The sequence below is a fragment of the Entelurus aequoreus genome, linkage group LG07 (genome assembly GCF_033978785.1).
Source record: "Entelurus aequoreus isolate RoL-2023_Sb linkage group LG07, RoL_Eaeq_v1.1, whole genome shotgun sequence".
Lineage (NCBI taxonomy): Eukaryota > Metazoa > Chordata > Actinopteri > Syngnathiformes > Syngnathidae > Entelurus > Entelurus aequoreus.
Genome location: NC_084737.1, coordinates 55,255,141 through 55,273,524, shown reverse-complemented (window position 1 = coordinate 55,273,524; position 18,384 = coordinate 55,255,141). Strand labels below are relative to the sequence as shown.

General features: G+C 41.2%; 1 protein-coding gene and 1 long non-coding RNA gene across 2 annotated transcripts in view; one reads left to right on the top strand and one right to left on the bottom strand.

Annotated features, from left to right (window-relative positions):
• Positions 1-8,870, top strand: part of ptger2a (prostaglandin E receptor 2a (subtype EP2)) — a 32,003-nt gene extending 23,133 nt beyond the window's left edge. The window contains exon 3 of the mRNA XM_062054009.1: positions 5,418-8,870. Coding sequence (XP_061909993.1) covers positions 5,418-5,678 — 261 coding nt within the window. The 3' untranslated portion in view covers positions 5,679-8,870. The remainder of the gene's footprint in view (positions 1-5,417) is intronic.
• On the bottom strand, positions 3,918-17,545 carry LOC133654052 (uncharacterized). The gene is made up of 3 exons (XR_009826824.1): positions 17,498-17,545; positions 5,402-5,569; positions 3,918-5,127 (listed from the first exon to the last, which is right to left on the bottom strand). It is a non-coding gene; the product is annotated as an uncharacterized LOC133654052 (long non-coding RNA).
• Between the last annotated feature and the right edge of the window lie 839 nt (positions 17,546-18,384).

Genomic DNA, 18,384 nt, shown 5'->3' with positions numbered 1-18,384 from the left:
AGGTTGAACTTTGTAGTGCATTCAATTGAATATGGGTTGAAAAGGATTTGCAAATCATTGTATTCCGTTTATATTTACATCTAACACAATTTTCCAACTCATATGGAAACGAGGTTTGTAAAAGAACAACATTTTGCAGTGCATTAATGGTAGAAAAAAGAAACAGATTTATTTAAGAAGGTAGCTAAGGAAATGGAGAATTACGGCTTAATTCGAACTTCCGAACGAAATACGAATGAGATTAAATAAAATGAAGCAGGTATTTTTAAGGTGAATAATAAAGCGTACACAAACCTCTTTACGCTGCATTTGTGCAAGCCAAGTGATTCACTTTCCGCACAACGGGCAAGATAGTCCAGAACAATAGCAACCTTCCACTGGATTTTAATCGGACAGTCTTTTCCTTCAGATTTAAAACTCTTAACATCAATCCACAGAGCCTTTTGAATACTTTGAGACATTCAAAAGTTTTGATTCCATGATTTTCGTCCGAGAAGTCCTTCGAAAAAACTCTTCCGCCGGTCTTTAATTGTGTCCAACCTGCATCCGCACAGATACATTCTTGGTAGTAGCGTCATCTTCGTAGCGCTATCTAAGATAATTTCTTAATGCTGTCTGCTATTTAACATCGGCATAGCCATTAGAGACGTAATATTTGTAATCTGTGTCAATGTTACAGCGGACATCACAACAGAACAGAGGCGAGTTTTTAACTTGTTAGAAGCCACAGACGCCTAGTGTGACGTCATAGGTCAACCGGAAAATAAATACATTAACTGCGATAAAAGGAAATAAGTGCCCCCAGTGTACGGGAGGCACACTGCGTGTGACCAATAGACCAATCGCGTTAGAGAAAGTGCACGGGCACTTGGACTTCACACGTAGGTGTGGGAAAAAAAACAAAAAAAAAACTATTTGAGAAATCAGACTAATTTGGTGCATGGAAACGTAGCGAGTGTAGCTCCTTTTAGCTACCCTGATCTCCTTTGCCAATTTGTTCCTGGCGTGCTTAAACAGGACCTCATCCCCACTCCTGTAGATGTCCTCCTTGGCCAGACGCAGCTTCATAAGCTGTTGTGCAAACCGGGGCTTGTTGTTGTTGTACATGCAGAAGGTCCTGGAGCCTCATGTAACAAGCTTGCTCACGCACAAAAACCTGCCGTACGCCCTTTTTCACGGCAAAGATGAGATGTATCAAGACTGACGTTGATGTGAAAATGTGCAGCGCATCATGTCAAATTCATGGCTGACGTACGTACATTTCTACAGGCTGTGGATACTTTGGCGACACACAGAGGTGGTTGTTAGGGCTTTGCAATGTAAAAAAAAGTTTGAGGCAAGGGCACAAAATGTACTTTCTCGCGAATGCATCATGTTCATATGAATGTTTGTGAGAATATATATCAATTTATCTCGGTGATCATATAACCCCCTTTTGCTGTCAAAACGTGTAGCAACTACATCTTTTTCAACACTCGTCTGTTTTAGCTGTGTCCATCCACCTTCTTCCTGATGCCTGACCATCCATCCATCCATCCATCTTCTTCCGCTTATCCGAGGTCGGGTCGCGGGGGCAGCAGCCTAAGCAGGGAAGCCCAGACTTCCCTCTCCCCAGCCACTTCATCCAGCTCTTCCCGGAGGATCCCGAAGCGTTCCCAGGCCAGCCGGGAGACATAGTCTTCCCAACGTGTCCTGGGTCTTCCCCGTGCCCTAAACACCTCCCTAGGAAGGCGTTCGGGTGGCATCCTGACCAGATGCCCGAACCACCTCATCTGGCTCCTCTCGATGTGGAGGAGCAGCGGCTTTACTTTGAGCTCCCCCCGGATGGCAGAGCTTCTCACCCTATCTCTAAGAGAGAGCCACGCCACCCGGCGGAGGAAACTCATTTCGGCCGCCTGTACCCGTGATCTTGTCCTTTCGGTCATAACCCAAAGCTCATGACCATAGGTGAGGATGGGAACGTAGATCGACCGGTAAATTGAGAGCTTTGCCTTCCGGCTCAGCTCCTTCTTCACCACAACGGATAGATACAGCGTCCGCATTACTGAAGACGCCGCACCGATCCGCCTGTCGATCTCACGATCCACTTTTCCCTCACTCGTGAACAAGACTCCAAGGTACTTGATCTCCCTCACTTGGGGCAGGGTCTCCTCCCCAACCCGTAGATGGCACTCCACCCTTTTCTGGCCGATGCCCGACCATTTCTTTCTTATTTCAGCCTGCGGTTCCCACAGCACACAGCAATTTCAACTAACCGGTGATCGATCCAAACATCAGAAAGAAGTACCTCCCACTGACTTATGATTGGCCACAACGTGCAGCGCCTAAGCACATGCCTACTTTCAATACGATTTGCGTATTTAAAAGGGGACGTAACCTGGGTGTGGTCTTGGCGTGCCATGTCACGCCAACTCCTAAGTTCAGTTGATTGCGATGTAAAAAGAAACGTGCTTGGCTTTGTGCGTACATCTGAATTTTTACTGGCATATGCACTTTTCTGCATTTTACATGTCTATTTTTAGTAGGAACGCCATGCAAATCTAGTTACATGAGGTCCCTGGTCTGCAGACACATGTCCTGACAGAAGCTGATGTATGATGTCACATTGTCAGTGAGTTTTTCAAGATGTTCTAATGCAACTTCAAAGACACTCCAATCAGTGCAATCAAAGCCCTATTCCCTTGTCAGTGTGTAGTCATCCTTGGTAATGTAAACGCACGCCTTATTTAATGCTATTTTTCTAAATTCAGCAGACCAATAAAAAAAAACGAACTGCGGGCCGTTTGTGGCCCTTGAGCCGCACTTAAGACACCATGCTTTACAGTCAATCATAGAAAATTTTGTAACTGTACAGACAGGTATTGGGCTCTGCCAAGGTATTACTGCTTGGAACATGAGTCACCTTATTTCATGTCTATTATTCGACTCTTCAAAAGTTTTTCTAACATTTCTTGCTGAGGCTGCTCCTTCTTATGGAATGATGGTTACAACAAAAACAAAAGCTAGAGAAAAATGAATCCAGCTGATACTGCCATGTGTTTGTTAAGTTTATTTTAACAGTGAGATGGAATGTAAAAAAAAAATCCCAAATGATTAAATGGTATAAATCATTTAAGTAATGTGACCCCACAACGCAGTTAGTGTCCATGAACCACACTATTGAGGCCTGTCCCTTTAAAAAAGTAATGCTAATCTCAACTCAATATGGGCTTGATTTACTAAAGCTGGGGTCAGCAACCCGCGGCTCTCGAGCCGCATGCGGTCTCTTTAGTGCCGCCCTAGTGGCTCCCTGGAGCATTTTTAAAAAAGGATTGAAAATGGAAAAAGATGGGGGGGAAATAATTGTTTTGTTTTAGTATGTTTTTTGTTTGAGGACAAACATGACACAAACCTTCCCAATTGTTAGAAAGCCCACTGTTTAATATGTTTGTGTGTATGCTTCACTGATGACAGTATTTGGTAAACATCGTTTTGTCTTACTAATTTTGGCGGTTCTTGAACTCATCATAGTGTGGACTGTGACGCAACAGTTTGTTTACATGTAAAATCTTCCACTCCTTCTTTGTCTCATTTTGTCCACCAAAAGTTTCATGTTGTGCGTGAATGCACAAAAGTGAGCTTTGTTTACGTTATTGACTTGTTGGAGGGCTAATCGGGCATATTGGGTCAGTGCATGACTGCAAGCTAATCAATGCTAACATGCTATTTAGGCTAGCTGTATGTACATATTGCATCATTATGCCTCATTTGTAGGTATATTTAAACTAATTTAATATTTACATTTAGCCTGCCATTTCCTTTAACTTGGACACACACATCTATAGCTTTGGCCATTAAAAGCCAGTAATTTCCAGAAGTTATCTCACCTTCTGAGCAGCCTCTGATTTACTAAGGGTTTCTAATGTAAAAATGTGTGGAATAAATATTAAATTAAAAAAATTCTGTCAACGAAGTACAGCCTGCGACACATAGTCATTTTGATAGTAGGCTATTATAGCTAATATAGACACGTCATGTGTTGCCTTCATTATAAGACTTATATACAGCTTTTCATATTTTTTGCGGCTCCAGACAGATTTGTTTTTTGTATTTTTGGTCCAATATGGCTCTTTCAACGTTTTGGGTTGCCGAGCCCTGTACTAAAGGTTTGCATGTATTAAAACAAGTGAAAACTTTTTAGCGCACTCAAGGCTGATGTACTATGCCCGTGTGCAGAGGATTGCATCTAAAAAATTTGCAAAATAGCAAACATTGAGAGTGTTTGCTCCCATGTGCAGTATATGAAATGTACATACTGATTATCAGAACTTGTACAATATTGGGAGAAGAAGGTACAAATGTAATTATTTCGAGCCCATAATGTGATTCATCAAACCTGAAAGTTTTTCGGCCGCTGTTTTTTATTTACCACGTTTGAAATGCGCCTGCTAATTGGCACAGTCTGCACTGGGGTAAGAAGGAGGCGACCGCTGCAACATGACAGACAATGAAGAAAGAGAATCATCCGCGCTCGTGTCGACATATTTCTTTCAGAAATAAAATTATTAGATGTATCTGTCTTCTGGAGGTTTTTTTTACATAATTAGTTGTCCCATATTAATATCCATCCATCCATTCATTTCCCTTATCCCCTATGTGAAAATAAATATAGGGTGTCCCAAAAAAATGTATACACCCTTCATCAGCTGATAACTAAATGTTTTGTATTTTTTTTGAAGATTAAACCTGTTGGGGTTTTGGGTTTTGTAATTTCAAACTAGGTGTTTATTATAATTGTATAATTTTCAAAATGCACAAGTATTTACAAACGTCATGGACAGATGCTCTTGAAATCCCTACCTCACGACAAGCTTGCCGTACAGACATTCTTGGACTTCGCTGAAATGTTTCCAGTACTCGTTCTTCCTTTGTGCGGCTTGTCAATGTCCGTGGTCTTCCGGAACACTTCCATCAGCTTCAAATTTATCCCTAACTCGAGTGATAGTAACTCTCGTTGGTGGTTCTTTCTGAAACCCCCTCCTAAATTGTCTTTGCAATTCAACTGCATAGTTCCAGTAGCATTTTAGAATTAATTTCCTTTCTTCAAAGTTTACTCTGGCTGCCATCATTGAGTTCAATGGGTTTAATCTGCAAAAACAAAACAACTTTTAGTTATCAGCTGCTGAAAGGTGTATACATTTTTTTGGGACACCCTGTATATATTGCAACATGCATTTTTTTTGCATACGGATCATTCCAGCACACCACCAGTTATTTCAGTGTTGTGCCAAAAACAACGGTCTTATGGTCACTTTTTTGTCATACGAATGATGTACTGTTATATATTTGTAAGAGTAAATTTAGCAGGTGATCTAGTAGTTTTTTTCCCTCCAGTTGGTAAAAAAAAGAAATGACATCCTACCTTGATCTGATTTCAGGTTCGTGTGTACATCAACTCGGTTGGCGTCCGCAAAGAATCCCACGACGTGGATCTGATTGCCCTCCGTTTCATCTCGGTCAATTCCATCATCGACCCGTGGGTTTTCATCCTCCTCTCTCCCGGTGTGCTGCACTTCTGCTGGGCCTCCACCTGCAAAACTCCATCAAGATCTTTAAAGGCTTCTGGATTCCAATCCTCAATAGACAAAGACATTCGAACAAACGTTGAGCTATCTTGTGTGCCTCGAGAAAATGTATGACGATACAAGTCCTTTTTATTCCCTTCTATTTATTTTCAATGCTAAAATGTTACAGTGTTGGATATATTTGATAACCAAGGCTCAGAGGTTCTGTCACTTGTGTTTATTTGCTATTGGGGGAGTGTATTCTTATCAGCTGGTGGCAGTCCCTTATCATGTTCCAGACATTTCTACTTGTAGTTCAGTATTTTTCGACATGCTTTGTCAAGTATTTATGTGTCAAATAGTCAGCTCAGACAATGATAAACAAAGAACAAAATGTTGGTTTAGGCTTAATTAATGTAGTATAACCAACTCAAACCTAAAGAGGTAGGGTTAGACCAACGTTTGACAAAGACACAGTATTTCCTGTGTGGCCATACCTCTAATGGTGCAAACACCAGTTGAAATACTTCAAACCAGACATCTTTTGGCTTGGAAACAAAACTATTTGTAATCCGGCAAACCCCCGAGCTTTATTGACTCCAACGCCAAACTGTGACCTGCTGAGGTAACCTTTAACCTCCCACAAGAATGTCTCTCATTACTGCTGCGTTTTTTTTCCTGAATGTGAGACCAAGAGACATTAAGGAAGGTCCCCTGTTTGCACCAAAAGCACTGCATCATTTATCACTAGGAAGCCCTTCGCTCGGGTAAAAGATTTCCTGTTAATCTTTGTGGTTTGACCTTTCACCGCACCGCAAAGATCAGGTGTTATTTTTTCTTCTCAAATCAGGACGTTGACGTGAGGCTGTGATTCTCAACCGTTGGGTTGAAGGTCTTTGCCAAACAAATGTAGATATAATGTGAGAACCTCAAATACACATCGCATTCTTGTCTGTGCTAGTCGCTTGCTACGCCGCCATGAGGGGCACTCTCTTTCTGGGCGACTTTGTCACGCTTAAGCGGGAGGGGAAGGACGCAGAACGGGAACTTATCTGTCCGTGGCTCAGGAAATGGTGGGTTCTGTGAGGGATGCGGCTGCAGATATTTGCCATTATCTCACCACTGCAGCTCGTAGAGTCCTATTCTCCCAAGTGCTTGAATGGAAAAAAAAAAAAAAACGCGCAGATGTGCAGCAATCTCCCCCTGGATGTAATCATCGTCATCCAAGAGACGCACTCTGGGTGGAGCAACCCTAAAATGTATGCAAGGCAATGCATGTAACGATTTTGGCTGGACTGTGATCATTGAAGTATGCAAATATTTAATAGAAACAGAGTCCAAAACGTTATAAAAAGGACGAACAGGTCAACAACAAAAAAATGTAGCAGCCTAACAGAACTATCCATCCATCCATTTTCTACCGCTTGTCCCTCACGGGGTCGTGGGGGGTGCTGGAGCCTATCCCAGCTGCACTCGTGCGGAAGGCGGGGTACACCCTGGACAAGTCGCCACCTCATCGCAGGGCCAACACAGATAGACAGACAACATTCACACTCACATTCACACACTAGGGCCCATTTAGTGTTGCCAATCAACCTATCCCCAGGTGCATGTCTTTGGAGGTGGGAGGAAGCCGGAGGGAACCCACACAGTCACGGGGAGAACATGCAAACTCCACACAGAAAGATCCAGAGTCCAGGATTGAACCCAGGACCTTTGTATTTTGAGGCACACGTACTAACCCCTGTTCCACCGTGCTGCTCAATTGTTGTACAGTCAATGTCAAACTGTTATCCGTCATTCGCGCACGCAAACACACACACACACAAGATACACAAACCATCCATCCATCTATTTCCTACCGCTTGGGATCGCGGGGTTGCTGGAGGCTATCCCAGATGCATTCGGGCGGAAGGCAGGGTACACCCTGGACAAGTCGCCACCTCATCATAGTACGGCTTCACAAACATTTCTACTAAATCGAAGGTTTAACACAGGGGTAGGGGACCTATGGCTCTAGAGCCAGATGTGGCTCTTTTGATGACTGCATCTGGCTCTCAGATATATTTTACCTGACATTGCTTAACACGATAAGTAATGATTAATTCCGCTGATAATCACAGTGTTAAAAATAACCACATATCAACCAGACTACAAAGCCATCAGCAAAACCATGCAGCACCAGAAGTCGCATTAATGGTAAGAAGTATTGTATTTATTATTGGTTAGCTTCAGAATAACAATGTTATTAAAAAGAATAAGAAACTTATTATACTCTAAAAATGTTGGTCTAACTTAAAAATGCACGCATTTGTGTTGTATTCAGTGTTAAAAAAAAATGTATACGGCTCTCACGGAAATACGTTTTAAAATATTTGGCTTTCATGGCTCTCTCAGCGAAAAAGGTTCCCGACCCCTGGTTTAACATATTATCAGGGTGGTTACACTAAATAAGTGACACAAAGTTTCAGCTAAAGATTGATAGTCTCGCGCAGCCTGGACAAACTTGAAGTGTTATCTTTTCCGTGGATTTCAATGAAAATGAAAAGTGCCAGTAAAACTTCATGTTTAATATTTTTCAAATTACTTTTCGTAAGTAATGAGGCCCCCTTTATTCACGGTTTAAGCGCCTGTGCCTAACGTACATGTGTCCGCAGGCTGGGTGGCAAAATATGAAAATCGGAAACGTACAAAACTTCAAGCATGTAGAAAAACACTTAAGCGCAAACAAGAGAATAGGGCTGTGGCCCGGTGCAAGTCACCCAAAGACTTCCAGGTACGACGGGAAAGAAGCCGGGGAGGTTTGTGGGCTTCTGGAATCTTAGTCATGACCTTAACCTTTTCTTAAAAGAAAAGTTTTACCTGAGTTGGAAGCACAGCAAGGCTTTACCAAAATCCTAGGGTACTTGAAAAGTGTTCTTTTCTCTTGGAAACGGCATTTAAAAACTTTTGAAAAGCTTTTAAAAACAGGACCAATCTTTTCATAAACTGTGGAACTTGAAACATGTATACGGTAGCGTGTGTGTTTATCCGTCTTTTGAGGACATAACAGTGTTGCCTAATTCTCTTTGTTGTTGTGTGCTGCTGACAGAAGAATGTTTATAGTTTACTGACTTGCTGCTTCCTGTACATGTGACGTGTCAGAGCAGTGTGTGTGTGAATGTGTGTATGTGTGTGTGTGTTCAGTGATGAACATATTGAGTGTGTGGTGAAGACAAGCAGCAAAGGAATTAACTTAATGCTATGTAAAAGCTAACGTCAAGTGGAAGTCTTGTACCGTGTAATGACATTGTATGAAGTACAATAAAGTACTGAAGTTGAGCTCACTCGGGGTGTGTCATGCTTTCCTTTTGCTTTGTTGTCCTGCTTGTGTATACAATGGGGATAATAAGTATTTGAACCCCTACTGATTTTGTAAGCTTTGGGCAGGACCAAAAAGCTGTCAAAAGACTTAAGGGACACATCACATTTATAGTTATTTATAGTGCTGAGCACTGAGGTTCATGGTTGCTGATGCACTGGCTTAGTTTTCAAACATGAAATTATTGTGTTTTCATCAATGTTGATATTGTTCATTAAGAAGATCATAACCTTCTAGGTAAAATATTGTTTTGAAATAGTTCCTAATCAGTGGCCTAGTGGTTAGTGTCCGCCCTGTGATCGGTAGATTGTGAGTTCAAACCCCGGCCGAGTCATACCAAAGACTATAAAAATGGGACATGTTACCTGCGTGTTTGGCACTCAGCATCAAGGGTTGGAATCGGGGGTTAAATCTCCAAAATGATTCCTGGGCGCGGCCACCGCTGCTGCTCACTGCTCCCCTCACCTCCCAGGGGGTGAACAAGGGGATGGGTCAAATGCAGAGGACAAATTTCACCACACCTAGTGTGTGTGTGACAATCATCGGTACTTTAACTTTAACTTAACTTAATCTCATCATTTTTTTATTATACAATTGAATATAATGGTACCTTTGTTTTATAAAAAGTAAATGCATCTATTCTCCTCTAGGAAAACTTACTTTGCTGTATTTGTATGGAAGTATTATTGTACCAAATTATTTGCAAACGTGTGTATCTCATTCTGTGTGCGTGTCATCCAATTTGTGTGCGTGTTTACTAATGTATGTGTCTGTATATCAGTCCGAGTGTGTGTATTCAGAACCTCATACGTGTGTTTTAAGTTGTCTGTGTCACGGCCCGGGCGCACGTCAGTGCGCATTCATCTGTGCGCGGCGCTGGGCACATGCCAGTCCGGCTGCAGCATGTAGCTGCAATCAATAGCTAGTAATCAACGCCCCTTACGCTGATGAGAAGACCTGCCTTCTTAAGCCAGCACAACCTGCTATCCGGGGCCAGAACGTAGTTTCCTGTTTTGTACAGTAAAACAACTAGTTTCAAGCTCCATGCTCTCCCTCTCTGTGTTTTCTCCTCCTCCGTGTTCATTGTGCATTGTCCTGTGTCGTGTCGTTTTAGCAGCATTTCCTCCGTTCCCGTGTTACGAGTTGTGTGTCTCGTCTCCACGTATTAGCTCTGGTTCCCTGGCTGCCTATTGGATCTCGACCTACCGCCTGGACACAGACTCTGACGCCTCGCTATTGCCCCGACTTCCTGCCTGTCTCACGGACCTTCAAGGCTGCCATGCCCCTCTTGGTCTTCCGCCTCTTGCTCAACACTACCGGAAACACTCAACAACTAATCACCACACATAGTCACACACCACACAAATTTGGGTTAGTTTCACACGTCATTTATTATTTCTATATATTGTGTGAGTTCACACCCCGGCCGGGTCATACCAAAGACTATAAAAATGGGACCCATTACCTCCCTGCTTGGCACTCAGCATCAAGGGTTGGAATTGGGGTACTTTAACTTTAACTATATATATAAATAAATATGGAGCTAAAACGACGTCCCTGCTGTCTGTGCTGTCTCCTTCCTCGTGTACACGTAACAGACTGTCTGTCCCTAATCAGACCAACCACAAAAGAAACCACACAATTTAAACCAATCAGAAACAACATACACCTGAGGTGTGTGAAAGATAGACACCAAAACCAGCCTTACGTTGTTTCTGATTGGTTTGAATTGTGTAGTGTCTTCTGTGGTTGGTTAAATGTAGGCACAGTAGATTGATGGCTTGGTCTAGGATTGGTTAATTCGATCCGTCTACACAGCGATTTGAACGTGTAAAGAGAGTTTTCTGTCTGTAACTCCTCGTTGCCTTTCCTTACACCAGGGGTCGACAACCCAAAACGGTGAAAGAGCCAAATTGGACCAAAAATACAAAAACAAAAAGTCTGTCTTGAGCCGCAAAAAATGACAAGCCGTGTATAAGTCTTATAAGGAAGGCAACACAAGACATAAGTGTCTACATCAGCTATAATAGCCTACTATCAAAATGACTATGTGTCGCAGGCTGAAGCAAATCTTCCTTGACAGAAATGTTGAAATTTAATATTTATTCTACACATTCATACAACATTAGAAACCATTAGTAAATCAGAGGCTACTCAAAAGGTGAGATAACTCCTAGAAATTACTGGCTTTTAATGGCCAAAGGTATAGATGCGTGTGTCCAAGTTAAAGCAAATGGCAGGCTGTCTTCTTTTAATAGATTTATTACAATCTTTGGCAAGCTAGGTCATGTTTGCTGTGGTCTGGAACAACATGGCACACAAACAACCATCTGAAATGCAGCCAGTATTACATACAGATAATGTGTCATGAAACATGCAAAACTAAATTATATACAAAGAGGATAAAAGTAAAGGATATTAAATGAGCTCAAATATACCTACAAATGAGGCATAATGATGAAATATGTACATACAGCTAGCCTAAATAACATGTTAGCATTGAGTAGCTTGCAGTAATGCACTGACCAAATATGCCTGATTAGCACTCCAACAAGTCAATCACATCAACAAAGCGCACCTACAGCATGAAACTTTTGGTGGACAAAATGAGACATTGAAGGAGTGGAACATCTGCGGTCTCCTCCAAGGTTTCTCATTGTAATCCCATTGGGTTGAGTTTTTTCTTGCCCTGATGTGTGATCTGAGCCGAGGATGTCGTTGTGGCTTGTGCAGCCCTTTGAGACACTCATGATTTAGGGCTATATACATAAACTTTGATTGATTGATTGATTGATTAATTGCCAAGTCTTATTTTCAGGATCAAGAGCTCTGTTTCACCTTGCCAGACTTAACCACCAGATAGCACCACATCGAGATTGTCATAATGGTAAGATGTACCATCCCCCCATTGGTTTTCAACATTGCAATGGAAGTCATCATAAGGGCCTCAAAGTGGGTCGTAGAAGGCCAGGTGCTGACCTCTGGAGTCCGTCTACCACCCATTACGGCTTACATGGGTGACATGATAACAGTGACAACAGTGCCTTCCAGAGAAGCTTCAAGCAAACATCACTGGGCCAGCATGAAATTCTAGCCATCCAGATGTAGAAGCATCTCTACTAGAAAAGGCCAATATTCCTTATTGACCAAGAACCAATCTCAATGATGACAGAACGGTCAATGAAAAGTTTAGGAAGGTGGTGCAACTTAAAGCTTAAAGACTCCAAATACATGAACTTCAATTAAGTTCAAATATCTGTTTACCATCGAAAAAAACATGGCAAGCTCAAACTCTTTGGGCTATTACCTCACATCATGACATAACCCTCACAACAGTTGAGAAGATGGAAAGGAAGATTACATCACTATGTGAGAAAGTGGTTAAGGGCGCCCCAATGTCTGAGCATAACCACCTTGCTCAGCAAAGGGCTACTCCAACTTGCTCTCTCCAGCCTCAGAGAGGAATCCAAATGTACTAAAGTGAGGATTTAGATGACCTTAGCAGAGTCAAAAGACTGTGTGATTCGACCTGCTGCCCCAAACCTGTGGATCAGAAGGAAGTAGACACCTACGGATGCAGTCCCGGAGGCAAAAGCTGCACTTTGCCAAGTCTAACATGGTAGAAGAGGGTTTGCTAATCAGTGAGAGACTACCCTGCTATTTAAAGCAGCCTATAAAAACAGAGAAAGTTGGTTATTGACGAATTCCGGCAACAGGAGGAGTCCAGCAGGTGTGTCAAGGCAGTGTCACAGACAGTGGATGAGATAGGAGAGTGTGGAAAAGATCAGCTGAAAGGACACACGGCATATGGAGGCATGCAGGGTAAGTTCTCTCATTTGTGCCACGTATGATGTTCTTCTATCACCCCCAAATCTCAACCAGTGGCTGGGCGAAGATCCATCATGCCCACTATGCACAGCTCCAATTATAGCTATACTGTGACTCAACCACCTGGATGCAAGGTAAGCCTCTGCCAAGGACCGTACACCTGGAGACATAAACAAGTGCTGAAATGTCTGCCAGGAACCCTGGAAAGCAAGAGGACCACCATCCATGTAACCGTGCAACGAGACCCATCCACTTCTCAAAGACAATCTTTTTTCACTTGTTTGCAATTCATGAACGCACACTCCAATTGTATATTCATTTTTTAATTAGCCCTTCATCTCTCGTTGATTTTAGTTTGTTACTTATGAAATATTTGTTATTTTAAATTCCATTTTGAAATAAAAGCTAAATTGTTATGCTGTGGTCGCATGGTGATGCGCGGATCGTTCTCCCAAGATGCATACGGAACTCCGGATGCAGTGTGCAGGTAAGAAAATGATTTAATGTCCATAAATCATTCAACATACAAAAGTACAGCGTGCCGATAGCACGGGAAGCTAATAAGAAAACAAATGTTTAAGCTTAGCTCAGGAATCCAAAGGTAAATCAACGTAACTTGTTGCGTAGAAGCAAATAAGAAAGCCAGACTGAGTGGGAAGCAGGGAATAAGTAGCTCTCTGATTAGTGCCCAGGAGCAGGTGAGCATCCCGAAAACTAATCAGAGGCAGGTGAAAACAATCTGCAGTCATGGCAACTAAAACAGGAACTGAGGGAGTCAAAAACTAAACAAACATGATCCGGGCAGCAGATCATGACATAAATTATCTTCCCATTTGTTTAAAATAGAAACTGCAATAACATATGTTTTACATAACATAATGAATAATCGTGGCTAATATTCATAATCGTAACATTGATAAAAAATAATTGTGATTACTATTTTGGCCATAATCATACAGCCCTAGTCTTTATGCACGTTGGATGCTTTAACATAACATCCTGTGCATCATGAATCTTGCAGGTGGTCAGACTTGCCAATCAATATGATTGACAGTGTCAACAAAGCATATCTTTGATTTTTGCTGCAAAGCATCTTTCACATGGAAGAGTAGTCTTGAAACCTCTTATGACTCCAGGCAGGTATGATGGTCTCTTCCTCTAACATTTTCTCCTTGTGTCACCACCACTGGAAATTCAAAGCTTGCAATTTTCTTGGACTGACATCCAAACAGTTCTTCCTTCTTTTCTGCAATTGATCGCAACTGGTCTGTTCAGTTTGTCCTAGAAGATGTTTCACTTCTCATCCGAGAGGGCTTCAGCAGTACTTGCTCATAGACATAAATTGGTCAGATCTAGCCTTAGTGCTTGTGCCAAAGCCCCAACAATTTATATTTTAAGAAGAAGTGAGTGTTTTCCCCTCGTTAGCATTTCAAAATTACAAAATCAATCTTCATATTTGCAGTCCTTGTTTGCGTTTGTCTTCAGGAGTCGGACACTTGAACAGAAGAGTTATTTTTGATGGGATCATGAAGGGATCTTTGACACTCAGTCAGAACTGAGTTGCAGTCGTTGCATTGGTCTTTGCCAAATCATATGACAGAATCATTGATCAGAGTAATTCAGGTCAGTAATTCTCCACTGTCAATCAAGGAAGGATTGTCTTTTTCTTTGAATACTCTTTTAAGGCAGAAAGCTGGTTCACCACGCTGTGTGAATTAATCCATCCGTTTCTCAGAACTCATAGAAATCTGTCAGCATAAAGAATGTCGTTAACCTGGAGAAAATATGGTACTTTCGTCCACCTTGTCACCATCTCATCAAATAATTACTAACAGCACCGAAGTAGTATTTGTGATGACAATGCATGTTTGTTTACTACATCGCCAATGTGTCCTACTTATATTAATCTAAAGTACTTCAACAGCATACAGTATACTGTAGTACTATAAACACACGGCCATTTCAGCTTTGTGTTATTCAAACTGCTTTGATAGCTTCTCATCTGATAACATTTGGTTTATAGTTTTTATTTTTACAATTAGCCCCTGGGCCACACTTTGGAAATCCAGTTTTTAAAGACAAGATAAATAATATTCGAGTGTGCATGTAAGTAAACCCTCTTTAGAATATATTTTTTTAAAGTATCAAAAAGGGCCTTTTGGGTCTTTTGATTTTTCAGTATACGGTCCTTAGTTTAAAACGTTTGGACAGCCCTGCTCTATAGACAGTTATATTCCAAATATGAACATTAGTGATTCCAGTTGTATTCAATTCTGTGAAGATGCTGAGTGTCTTCATCCAGGAAGCTGTGTTTGTTTTATAGCTCATTTAGCACTAGAAAACAACAACAGATTATATTCCCTGATGTAATGCTTTCTTCCTTCATCTTCTTCAGCCATTAGCTGGTCATTGTGAGATAATGACATTTATCGAGGGATATGATGCGAGAGCTAAACGGCAGCACCAATTTGCGTGCGCATTTCCCATTGCCATCGCTTTGCCCTCTTTTCATCTTCTAATAAGCCAAGAAGCCTTAGGCAACAAACAACATTGTGCTAACGACTGTGTATCATAGAAAGGTTATGCAACGTGTTATTAAGATTGAGATTAAAGACTTCAAAGTACAGTATGGGAAAGTTAAAGCTGTAAAAAAATTGTCATTTACTGACTCATCAAAACTGTTCAATTGACAAAAATATAATTACGACTTTTAACAATGCCCTACGCAACGCCATTGATAGTATAGCACCGCTAAAGCTAAAAAAGGCCCCTAAAAGGCGTACCCCCTGGTTTACAGAAAAAAACAGAGCTCTTAAACTATTATGTAGAAAACTGGAACGCAAATGGCGTGCGACTAACCTTGAGGTTTTCCATCAAGCATGGAGTGATAGTTTAATAACTTATAAACACACGCTTACCTTAGCTAAAACTAATTACTACTCCAATCTCATCCACCTCAATAAAAACAATCTTAAATATTTGTTCAGTACAGTAGCATCGCTAACCCAAAAAGGGACTCCTCCCAGTAGCTCCACCCACTCGGCAGATGACTTTATGAATTTCTTTAATAAGAAAATTTCACTCATCAGAAAGAAGATTAAAGACAACGCGTCCTAGCTCCAACTGGGTTCTATTAACACAGATACGAATGTATGTACAATTAAATAACATTAGAGGAACTCCAGCGACGTGTAAATGGGACAAAACAAACAACATCTTTATTTGACCAACTTCCTGGGAAATGTATCAAGGAGCTGTTTGTAATATTAGGACCATCAGTGCTAAATATTATGTTGAAGAGGTTCATTTAGCCTACTAATGTGTATTTATAAATGGTTGATTTATATAGGCTAGCCTATATAAATCAACCATTTATAAATAAGTGCTAAATATTATTAACTTATCACTTTCCTCTGGCACTGTTCCCCCAGCATTCAAAACAGCGGTTATTCACCCTCAGCTCAAAAGACCTAACCTCGATCCTGACCTCATGGTAAACTACCTGCTGGTGTCCCATCTTCTCTTTGTCTCGAAAATCCTTGAAAACAATTGTTGCACAGCAGCTAAATGAACACTTAGCGTCTAACAATCTCTGTGAACCCTTTCAGTCCGGTTTCAGGGCAAATCACTCTACTGAGACAGCCCTCGCAAAAATGACTAATGATCTATTGCTAACGATGGATGCTGATGCGTCATCCATGTTGCTGCTTCTTGATCTTAGCGCTGCGTTTGATACTGTGGTTTATAACATTTTATTAGAACGTATCAAAACACATATTGGTATGTCAGACTTGGACTTTTTTTGGTTTAACTCCTATCTTACTGACAGGATGCAATGCGTCTCCCATAACAATGTGACCTCAAAGTATGTTAAGGTAACATGCAGAGTTCCACAGGGTTCGGTTCTTGGCCCTGCACTCTTCAGCATCTACATGCTGCCGCTAGGTGACATCATACGCAAATAGGGCGTTAGCTTTCACGGTTATGCTAATGACACCCAACTCTACATGCCCCTAAAACTGACCAACACACCAGATTGTAGTCACCTGGAGGCGTGTCTTGATGAAATTAAATAATGGCTGTCCAGCAACTTTTTGCAACTCAACGCTAAGAAAACGGAAATGCTGATTATCGGTCCTGCTAGACACCGACACTTATTTCATAAAACCACCTTCACATTTGACAACAAAACAATTATACTGTCAAGTTCTTCAGGGTTTTTTTTCAAAGCTGTGCCCAAACTTGAAAGGGCCAGTTGGACTCAAGAAGGACTCAAAGGGACAACTCGATCCTTTTTCCTTGTGATTTATTAGTAGAATAGTAGAATAGTTGAATAGTTGGGGTTGAATAGTAGATAGGGGAATAGTGGATAGTGGATAGGCAAATAGCGGATAGGTTGATAACCTTAATCAAACAGAAAAAAAAAAAAACACATTAGTGTTTCATAAACATGCAACATAATACATGCTTTGCTTTTCTTTTAAATCAATCCAACCAAAATTAGTTTCCACTGATAGGGCCTAAGTTTAAGAATAAACTTAAACATTTCCAACAATATGAATGAGATTAAATTTAAACAATCCATCCTAATTATAAGAACAAACTTAAACATCACTGATACTTTTTAAATTTACTTTCAGTCAACTTACAATTTTGTAAACATCAGTGAAATTATCCTTTTTAAACATTTCCCCCCAGTGAAATTAACTTCTTTAAACATTCTCCTTAGTACAAAACAAGCACTTCTTTCCCTTGGTTTCCTCACCAGTTGCGTCTTCCGAGTCCACACATGAGCTGTCTTCCTTCCTCTTAGCAGCATGTCAAAGGGGTGACTGACTGAAGAGCAAACATTTTGACCATGCGCTCTGAGCAGGTGGAGATGTTCAGCCCTCAGCTCTCGCTGTTGCCCCTTCAGGCCTGGAGTGTGCTCTACAACTAAGTGGTGTTTGTGCTGCTCTGTACTTTGACTTGACATATACAAAGCGACTCAGTAAAGCATCTCAGTATTATCTTCAACCCAACTCTCTCGTTTGAGTCACACATTAAGAGTGTTACTAAAACAGCCTTCTTTCATCTCCGTAATATCGCTAAAATTCGGCCCATTTTGTCCACCTACGATGCTGAGATCATTATTCCTGCGTTTTTTATGTCTCGTCTTGATTACTGTAGTGTATTATTTTCGGGTCTCCAACTGTAATCATTAAAATATTACAGTTGGTACAAAATGCGGCTGCTAGACTTTTGACAAGAACAAGAAAGTTTGATCATATTACGCCTATACTGGCTCACCTGCACTGGCTTCCTGTGCACTTAAGATGTGACTTTAAGGTTTTACTACTTACGTATAAAATACTAAACGGTCTAGCTCCATCCTAACTTGCTGATTGTATTGTACCATATGTCCCAGCCAGAAATTTGCGTTCTAAGAACTCCGGCTTATTAGTGATTCCCAGAGCCCAAAAAAAGTCTGTGGGCTATAGAGCGTTTTCTTTTCGGGCTCCAGTACTCTGGAATGCCCTACCAGTAACAGTTAGAAATGCTATCTCAGTAGAAGCATTTAAGTCCCATCTTAAAACTCATTGATACACCCTAGCCTTTAAATAGGCCTATTTTAAACCAGTTGATCTGTCGTCTCTCTTTTCTGCTCTGCCC